This window comes from Habropoda laboriosa, unplaced genomic scaffold (genome assembly GCF_001263275.1).
Source record: "Habropoda laboriosa isolate 0110345459 unplaced genomic scaffold, ASM126327v1 scaffold62, whole genome shotgun sequence".
NCBI classification, from domain to species: Eukaryota; Metazoa; Arthropoda; class Insecta; order Hymenoptera; family Apidae; genus Habropoda; species Habropoda laboriosa.
The window spans coordinates 1,587,948-1,598,820 of NW_017100177.1; the positions used below are offsets into that span (position 1 = coordinate 1,587,948).

The following is a 10,873-nucleotide window of genomic DNA, read 5'->3' on the forward strand; positions in this document are numbered from 1 at the left end:
TCTGTATCCCTGTATCTATAACGAGTGATATAAGCATTAAAGAACAAAATGAAAAAAAATGATGAAAACGATGGACTAAGGGTTACGAGTAATAACGACTGTACTAATTAAACGATTAATTATTATGAATTTACTTCGCCAGGTATTTTCGTTTCATCTAGTAATCGGTAAGGTTTTCGATTACGATTATTATTACTGATCATAAACGATGCATTGTAATTGTCGCTGTTATATACAATACATACATACGTGCGTAAAATATAGACGTATACGATATGTGCACGCGTGCGCACTCAGAGAGAGACACGCGCGCGTCATTTACACGCCTGTGCACATATGTATATGTGTATAAGTCCTTGAACAACATATTAATTTAATAACAATAAAGAAAACGTGAAACTCATCTCCTGGATGTGTTCTGTGTTCTGGTCTCTTGCCATTTCTCGTTGCTTTCTTTCTTGTTGTATTACGTTGTTTTTTTTTTTCTCGTTTTTCTTTCCTTCGCTTTGCTTCTTGGTTATGTATAGATGGAGAAACATTGTACGAGATTTCTGGGAGATCGATTTTGACCGTTTTCTTTCGTTCCCCTTTCGTTGTAACTTACTTTTATAGGAAATTTATGTGTACGTATATTATTGCGATGTTGATGTTTTGTTTTCTTTTGTTATTCGAGAGCATTTGTTTCGTTATGTAATTAAATTACACGTTGATTCTCTCTGTTGATCTTCACGGTGGAATTTACGTTTATTGTTGGAGATTTTGTTTGATCTTTGACGATGTTTAGGTTTTATTGTAAATAATAGGTGGATAAGATCTCGTTTTAGGGATTTGGTATACGTTTTATATGTTTTCTGGTAGACGATAAGTTTTGCTGTGAGCGATTAATATAAATGAGCGAAAGTATTGCTGATACGGTGGACAAGTAAATAAAATCGTCGTACTCGTTGAATTGTACGTCAGTGTCAGTGTGATAAGCAGGATGAAATTCCTTAAATGCCATGTTATCCTTTATTTTCGCATTTACGAATGTTACTTCCTTATTTTCAGTTTTCTAATTAAAATTTGTAATATATATATATATATACAGGGTGTCCCGTAACTCCTCGAACACCCGGAAATGGGGGGTTGCTGGGGTGACTCTGAACAACTTTTTCCTTTTCCAAAATCCAGTTCGAAACTTCGTTTTCGAGTTATTAACGAAAAACACTGGCCAATTACAGCGCGCGTAGAGCCCGCGCTCAGGGGCGGAGAACAGAGGCTCATCCGCGCGCGATCGAACAAATGCGTACGCGTGACTTCTCGGTTCTCGATCGCTGTCAAAAAAATTTCACTTTGCACTACTGTTTTTATAAGGCTTAGAGAAATGGTTTTTGGCCGTCATTCCGACGTTTGTATAAATTTTTGAAGAAACTGCAATTAGTCTGAATCACGAAGAAAATAGCGAAGGTACGCGTACCGGGTTTGCAACTTTGTTGCCGCGAATCGCTCCCGAAAATTGCACATTGTTGCAAGCGTGCTCTGGGATTGCAACTTTATTGTCGAAAGTCACTCCCGAAAATTGCACATTGTTGCAAGCGTGCTCTGGGATTGCAACTTTATTGTCGAAAGTCACTCCCGAAAATTGCACATTGTTGCAAGCGTGCTCTGGGATTGCAACTTTATTGTCGAAAGTCACTCCCGAAAATTGCACATTGTTGCAAGCGTGCTCTGGGATTGCAACTTTATTGTCGAAAGTCACTCCCGAAAATTGCACATTGTTGCAAGCGTGCTCTGGGATTGCAACTTTATTGTCGAAAGTCACTCCCGAAAATTGCACATTGTTGCAAGCGTGCTCTGGGATTGCAACTTTATTGTCGAAAGTCACTCCCGAAAATTGCACATTGTTGCAAGCGTGCTCTGGGATTGCAACTTTATTGTCGAAAGTCACTCCCGAAAATTGCACATTGTTGCAAGCGTGCTCTGGGATTGCAACTTTATTGTCGAAAGTCACTCCCGAAAATTGCACATTGTTGCAAGCGTGCTCTGGGATTGCAACTTTATTGTCGAAAGTCACTCCCGAAAATTGCACATTGTTGCAAGCGTGCTCTGGGATTGCAACTTTATTGTCGAAAGTCACTCCCGAAAATTGCACATTGTTGCAAGCGTGCTCTGGGATTGCAACTTTATTGTCGAAAGTCACTCCCGAAAATTGCACATTGTTGCAAGCGTGCTCTGGGATTGCAACTTTATTGTCGAAAGTCACTCCCGAAAATTGCACATTGTTGCAAGCGTGCTCTGGGATTGCAACTTTATTGTCGAAAGTCACTCCCGAAAATTGCACATTGTTGCAAACGCGTTCTGGGTTTGCAACTTTGTACAATTTTCGGGAGCGACTTTCGGCAACAAAGTTGCAAATGCGACACCCCCTTTGCAACTTTGTTGCCCGGAGTCGCTCCCGAAAAAAGCACAAAGTTGCAAAGCGGCGCGTCGTGCAACAATGTGTAAATTTTCGCGACAACAAAGTTGCAAACCCAGAGCACGTTTGCAACATTGTACAATTTTCGGGAGCGACTTTCGACAACAAAGTTGCAAACCCAGAGCACGCATGCAACAATGTGCAATTTCGGCAACAATTCGGGATAACAAAGTTGCATAACGGGGGATCGCGCTTGCAACTTTGTTGCCGAAAGTCGCTCCCGAAAATTGCACATTGTTGCAAACGCGTTCTGGGTTTGCAACTTTGTTGCCCGGAGTCGCTCCCGAAAAAAGCACAAAGTTGCAAAGTGGCGCGTCGTGCAACAATGTGTAAATTTTCGCGACAACAAAGTTGCAAACCCAGAACACGTTTGCAACAATGTGCAATTTTCGGGAGCGACTTTCGACAACAAAGTTGCAAACCCAGAGCACGTTTGCAACAATGTGCAATTTTCGGGAGCGATTCGCGCCAACAAAGTTGCAAACCCGGTACGCGTACCTTCGCTATTTTCTTCGCGATTCAGACTAATTGCAGTTTTTTCAAAAATTTACACAAACGTCGGAATGACAGCCGAAAACCATTTCTCTAAGCCTTATAAAAACAGCAGTGCAAAGTGAAATTTTTTTGACAGCGATCGAGAACCGAGAAGTCACGCGTACGCATTTGTTCGATCGCGCGCGGATGAGCCTCTGTTCTCCGCCCCTGAGCGCGGGCTCTACGCGCGCTGTAATTGGCCAGTGTTTTTCGTTAATAACTCGAAAACGAAGTTTCGAACTGGATTTTGGAAAAGGAAAAAGTTGTTCAGAGTCACCCCAGCTACCCCCCATTTCCGGATGTTCGTGGAGTTACGGGACACCCTGTATACACTTCAGTTTCGATTTTGTTTATTAAACATTTCGTTATTATTACGATTGTAATTCTGTGGCGAAAAATGTCGTGTGAAGAGTGCTTTAAGTTTTGAATAATAGGTTAGGTGTCTCGCAGATGTCCAAAGGTCGTCAACGAGCTCAGTCTGGCTCGAGACTTCGTAGCGGAAACATTTTGTTGTCACTTTACCGTGAAGCCAACGTTCTTATTTCCTTTACCATATTTATCCTATTGTTCCTTCGCGTTGTTTGTCGTATCCAATGTGTTTCTTATTATTCCTACGTTCTGTTTTCCACTTAGTATATCTTGGTTGATTTTTTTCAACACCATAGTTGATTTGAGTATATTTAAAATTCCAGGGTTCTTGGTTAATTGTTTGAAATGTCGTTCAAAATGAAATTAACTGCAATGTTTTCAATTTTACAGTCGTATTCCAACGTTAGATTGTTCCAAATAATTATTATGGGAACTTCGAAACATCGCGACAGGCTCCATAGTTTAAATCGAATGGCATTTCAACGAGAGGAACATTAGAAATAACGTATTTCTTAATTGGAAGAGTTTAATTTGAGGATTCTAAGAAAGATAAGAGGAATTGTTCTGCTCACAATCAGTCAGCATTCAAAGGGGGAGGATCGAGAGCATCGTCAGAATTGAAGTATTATCAGGTTAGTTGATTTTTAGAATAGAAAATCTTTGAATTTTAATGGCAGTTTATAATTATTGAAAGTATTAAATAAAATTGTTGTATGCTTTAACATAATAAAACAGCTTAATTCGTTAATTTCACATTAAATTAGCAATTTCATGCAGCAGATCAGTTAGAAATTGTTACTAATTTTTATTTAACATATAAAAATGAATGTTTGTTTTGTGTGCATTACAGATGAAACATTCAGGCCACAATAGAAATCAAGGAAAGGACTTGAACATCAGGAAAAATGAAGAAATGCAATTATTTAACAAAAAATCAATAATTTATTGTAAAATAACACTAATTATTCTATAAATAAAGAACATGAAAATAAACGAGAAACTTTAACAAGGAAAGGAATAGAGATAGACAAGGATCGCAACTGTATCGTGTGTTAGACAAGGAAAGGAATAGCGGTAGATAAGGATAGCAATAGTACCGTGTGTTAGACAAGGAAAGCAATAGGGATAGACAAGGACAGAAAAAAAAGTGGCGATCGAGACTAACGCCATCTTGTGTTTGGCTTCGCGAACTAACGACTCGTTAATAGGATAACAGAATATAAACAGAGGTATTAGACAAGGAACGCACTAGTGTGCGACAAGGACAGAAAGAGAACGCTTCCTATTGGCTGGCGAGCACCCAAGCTCCACCAATCACGGTCTAAATCAAGTCGGTCGGTGAAAAATCATTAATATCTCATTAATTATGATGATTCTGTGAACTTTTAGAGTTGAAGAATGAAGAGTGGACCTTCAGCAACTTTCACATATACTTTTTAGTTCTCTAGACCCTTTCTATAATTAGTTATTAATCATTTTAGTACGTGATGTCGGGAACGATACCGCATACCGTTAAGTATCTTTCCGGTTTTTCAATAATTTCATTGCTTTCCACTAAATTCCGATGCAAATAACTACACGCGTTTGAAAGACAGGTCCTTTAGCTACATTCTTTTATAATTTTTATTAACATATTCAGTTTAGTTTAGAAGTTATTAAGCATTATATGGGACAGTCTTCTATCCATCGTACTCGAGCGTAGTCAACTCTTATAAACAATTGCGAATATCTATGAATTTGTCTCTGAATTGTGAACTTTTAGTGTTGAGGAATGAAGAGTGAACTTTCACCAACTTTCTCATATAGTTTTTAATGCTCGAACCCCTTTCAATAATTAGTTATTAACAATTCTAGCGCGGGATGTCGGGAATAATACCGCATACCGTCAAGTATCTTTGCGGTTTTTCAATAATTTTGTAGCTTTCTACTAAATTCTCGTGCAACTAACTATATGTGTTTGAAAGGCAACTTCATTAGCTATATTCCCATATAATTTCTATTAACATATTCGATTTAGTTTAGAAGTTATTAAACATTATATGAGAGTGTTCCCTATACATCGAACTCATGTATAGTCAACTGTTATAAACATTTGCTAATATCTAATAAACCACATCACTTACGGTTACCAAACTTATTTGAGAATTTAGATAAAAGTTCATTCAACATTCTACATGTTTAAAAGTGCATAATTTATCACGCATTTCTATTAGAATAACAAAAACGTGTTAGCCTTGAATGCGAAGTATGTAAACGCATTTAATACCTTCACGGTTTTTCCATAATTTCATAGCTTTCCATTAAATTCCCATGCAACTAACTATATTCGTCTGAAAGGCAACATCTTTAGCTACATTCTTCTATAATTTTTATTAAGATATTCCGTGTAGTTTAGGAGTTATTAAACATTCTTTAGAAGAGTATTACAGTCGTCGCATCCAAGCGTTACCCATTTTCGTTATTTCTATAGAAATGCGTGATAAATTATACACTTTCAAGGATGAAGAATGTAGAGTGGACTTTTATCTATATTCTGCAATTAGTTTTGTAGCTGTAAGTCGTGTAGTTTATTAGATATTAGCAATTGTTAATAACAGTCCACTATACACGAATACGATGAATAAGAGACGCTCCCCTATAATGTTTAATAACTACTAAACTAAGCGGAATATGTTAATAAAAATTATATGGAAATATAGCTAAGGAAGTTGCCTTTCAAACACATATAGTTAGTTGCACGAGAATTTAGTAGAAAGCTAGAAAATTATTGAAGAACCGCAAGGATACTTGACGGTATGCGGTATCGTTCCCGACATTCCGTGATAAAATTGTTAATAACTAATTATTGAAAGGGGTTCGTGCATTAAAAACTATATGGGAAAGTTGGTGAATGTTCACTCTTCATTCCTCGACACTAAAAGTTCACAATTCAGACACAAATTCATAGATATTCGCAATTGTTTATAAGAGTTGACTACGCTCGAGTACGATGAATTGGGGACGCTCCCATATAATGCTTAATAACTTCTAAACTAAACTGAATATGTTAATAAAAATTATAAAAGAATGTAGCTAAAGGACCTGCCTTTCAAACGCGTGTAGTTATTTGCATGGGAATTTAGTAGAAAGTAATGAAATTATTGAAAATCCGGAAAGATACTTAACGGTATGCGGTATCGTTTCCGACATCACGTACTAAAATGATTAATAACTAATTATAGAAAGGGTCTAGAGAACTAAAAAATATATGTGAAAGTTGCTGAAGGTCCACTCTTCATTCTTCAACTCTAAAAGTTCACAGAATCATCATAATTAATGAGATATTAATGATTTTTCACCGACCGACTTGATTTAGACCGTGATTGGTGGAGCTTGGGTGCTCGCCAGCCAATAGGAAGCGTTCTCTTTCTGTCCTTGTCGCACACTAGTGCGTTCCTTGTCTAATACCTCTGTTTATATTCTGTTATCCTATTAACGAGTCGTTAGTTCGCGAAGCCAAACACAAGATGGCGTTAGTCTCGATCGCCACTTTTTTTTCTGTCCTTGTCTATCCCTATTGCTTTCCTTGTCTAACACACGGTACTATTGCTATCCTTATCTACCGCTATTCCTTTCCTTGTCTAACACACGATACAGTTGCGATCCTTGTCTATCTCTATTCCTTTCCTTGTCTAACACGTTTATTTAATGCCATCCTTTTTCTTTCTATCAGTTTCCTTGTCTTATTCATTGCAATAAAAGCATTAAGTTTAACGTAGTTTGCAAATCAACCATGCATTTTCTTTTTATATGTGCAGTTTTAACTTAAAAAGTATTTTTAATTTGCTTTTCCAATTATAATAAACGCGACCAAATAAAATGTTGTAACTCTTAGGGAATCATTTAAATTAAGGTTACGTATAGATCGAGTTAGTCTTTCAGGAGCGCTCGGGAAGAGAACATGGCTCTATTCTGACGTTTCCCGGCTGATTAATTTTCTGCGTACGTGCTATTATTTGTGACCGCATACAAATAAAATGTTGTAACTTTTAGGTTATCATTTAAATTAAGGTTACGTATAGATCGAGTTAGTCTTTCAGGAGCGCTCGGGAAGAGAACATGACTCTATTCTGACGTTTCCCGGCTGATTAATTTTCTGCGTACGTGCTATTATTTGTGACCGCATATACATATAGCGTTCTATACCTCATCGTTGTACATGATAAGTACGAAACCTGCTGTACCACAGGAATCATTAAAACTGCACCACTGACAGATTTGCTTTACCACAGATAACTCTGTGAGTTTACTATCTTTGTACTATTAATTCGTGGCTTTTTTTAAAGTACATAGTAGCATGGTGTTTAATTGCTGAGAAGAGTACGAAGTGTTTAAAATTGTTAAAAGTTTATAATTCTAAAGATTATTATATAAAGTCTTTGGTCATGTGGTATTTAAAAAGTCCTGAAGGTATCGTCTTTTCTTTATTATAAAGTAAACTAATCATAAATTACAGTAATATTTAATGTATCTTTCATGGCAGGAGTACTACTGTATTTGAATCCAAATATACAGATAACATTTGGTAGGAAAAAAGCTGACATTCTTTTGCTGAATGATGATTCAATTAGTAGATTACATGCTTCCATTTATATTGAGCCTAAAAATGTGATAGAGGTATGTTCAGAAAATACATATATAGTGTTATTTGTTGAATAAAAATTCTTATATTTTGCTTTAGATAAATGAACCTATATCAACATGTACATTGAAAGATATAGGTTCTAAATATGGCACGTATATTATGCAAGGGGAAGAATGGATACAGATATCTGCAGAAGGATATCTTTTAAAGGACAAAGATACTCTACGGTTTGGTTTGCAGGATCAAATATTTATGTAAAGTTTCAGCTTATAGCGCATAGAACAGAAGTGTCACAATTTTCTATTCGACAGATTTTTATTTCAGGGTAGTATATGTACCAATAATAGTAGTGATATCTAATGTAAATGATAATGACAAGCGTAAACTTAAGAGTTTAATGGATGAAATAGATGGTATGATTTCCACTGAGTGGACAAGCTTTTGTACTCATTTAACTGTGTCAACAGCTACACTAACTGAAAAGGTCTACCTACATAAATTTTATAATTTAAGAAATAGGAGTATATTAGATATGATCTGTGTCATGAAAATCTTTTCAGATATTTAATTACATTCCAAATAAACTAATTATATTATTAATTTGAATATGAAATAGGTCACTTGGGCTATGGCTTTTGTAGTGCCCATAATAACTATAAATTATTGGGAAGAAGTTAAGTGTGCAATGAAAAAAGGCAAAGAAATTCCAGATCCAAAGAATTTTGTTCCACTAATTGGAGAGTCATTGGTTAATAATCAAAACGTATCACTTGCTCCAAATGAGAAAAGGAAGACATTATTTCAAAATTTGATATTTGTATATTTTAGTAAAAGCCAATATAAAACATATGGGAAAATGACTAAGATGGCAGGTATATAAAAAATAGTAAAATATTGTTGAATGTTGTTTTTAATAAGAAATACATTTCAGGTGGTAAATCAGTTTTATACATAAAGAAAGCATTGACTCTTAGAGAATTGTGTGCTGCAAATGTTGTTATAGTGCAATATGCTTCCAGTGATGCGACGCAATCAACGCAAAGCGTTGTACTTGAAAGTGCTGCTTTATGTAAGTGATTGTTATCAATCATTTCTACATGTTCACACGTTTCATTAATTGCTGCTTTACTCTTTAGATAAAAAATTACATGAACATGGTCGTAGAATGATATCAGAAACTGAAATTCCTCTTGCGATTTTACATTGTTCTGCAGATAAATATTGCAATCCAACATTCAAGTTCACAGAATTTTTAAAGAGATCGCAATCAAAATGCGATTCATCTAAAGTCTTAGCTCTCGATACGCAAGACGTAACGCCTGAAGTGCAAATATTACCGAAAGTAATTTCCAATGTTGTTGTAAAGTCCAATTTTAATCCAAAAGATCTTAAATATAAAAACGTAATTATTCCTGATACACATGGTGAGTTTAGTAGCCAAGATCTATTAAACGTTGGCCTTAGTGATTCGTCTAAAGAAAAATCAAAACCTACTAAGCCTTCAATCCAGGAAACGGAAAATACTTTTAATGATATTCCAGTGATGAAAGAAACTGAACAAAATGTTAAAGTAATACATCCTAACGAGAGCGTAGTTTATATTCCTGAAACATACGATTCATCTTTCTCGCACTCAGCACAATCTATCGCTAAGGATACTCAACCTTTAGAAATACAACAAAATACAGACATGCAGGAGATTGAATTGCCAAATGAATCAATGGTAGTTAATAAAGGAACTCCATCCAACAGAACAATAAATCTCAATACAGATAAAGATAGTGAATTAGAAGAAACACGGTCGAGTACAAATAAATGCAATGAAGATTTAAATAAAGTTTCCACGCAAAAGGAATCGGCTAATGTTTTTGAAATACGCAATACAAAAGAGGAAAGTCCAGAAGTACAAATGGTAAATTTACCAGAAGAATGTGATTTTCAAATAGGTACGAAAGATGATAAAAATTCTGAAGTAACGTCACAAACATTGCAAAGAAATGAAAAAAGACCAAAGAGAAGAATTATTAGTTCTGATGAATATGATAGCGATGATGATGTCATTATATCGAGTAATAAAAACATATGTGCAAATACTTTGGGTATGGAAAATATAAGCAGATTACAACCATGTGCTTCTAGTACATTTATTGTAAGAATTTCACTTGAAATTGTTATAAGTGCAACGTTTATAAATCAACGGTTTTACTGTAAATGTATGATTGATATTTCAAAATTTTAGGAAGATCAAGGGAGTCATAGTTCTTGTTCAAAAAGTGGTCTGCCGTCCCTTGGAATTAATCTTAACCAGAAGAAGTTTAAAAAGGTATATTATGAAATATTTAAACAATCTTGCAATACGAATGATTATTTATTTTCGGTAGTTTTGATCTGTAATTTTTATCAACATAGGTTTACAATAGAGTTCCTAAAAAAAGGATAACCTTAGATGATATGTTTGTGTGGAGGATAAGCAATGCACAAAATTACCAATAAAATTTTTCTTGAACAAAAAACTTGTTCCCATTTTGAAAGATAAGTAATTACATGTAAAAAGGAATACCGAGAAAGTCTGATTTTATATAACATATGTATTACAACAACAAAAAAATGTTAATTTTTCATAAAAATGTATCATAAGAATGAATACTTGCGTGAAAGATACATAGATCATGCTTCTATCACTGTCAGCGATATACTGATGTCCTCTGTTACCTGCTTCAATAATTTATCCTTGGTCAAACAACAAAAACATAATCTATCTATAATATACAATGCTATATCGTTTAATATTAATATTATTCATTTTATTTTATATCAGGTGTAAAGAGATATTATTTCAGTAATTTTAACTTCAAATATAATTTCTTTTTTCATAAAATGTAAAAATCTGA

General features: G+C 35.1%; 1 protein-coding gene across 1 annotated transcript; it reads left to right on the forward strand.

Moving 5' to 3' along the window:
* Positions 1-5,830: 5,830 nt before the first annotated feature.
* LOC108578813 (nibrin) lies at positions 5,831-10,475 on the forward strand. The gene is made up of 10 exons (XM_017942211.1): positions 5,831-5,911; positions 7,684-7,807; positions 7,881-8,014; positions 8,079-8,236; positions 8,307-8,523; positions 8,599-8,854; positions 8,914-9,051; positions 9,119-10,131; positions 10,222-10,305; positions 10,392-10,475. Exons 1-10 carry the CDS (start codon positions 5,831-5,833, stop codon positions 10,473-10,475), a joined length of 2,289 nt encoding a protein of 762 aa, XP_017797700.1.
* Positions 10,476-10,873: the final 398 nt, after the last annotated feature.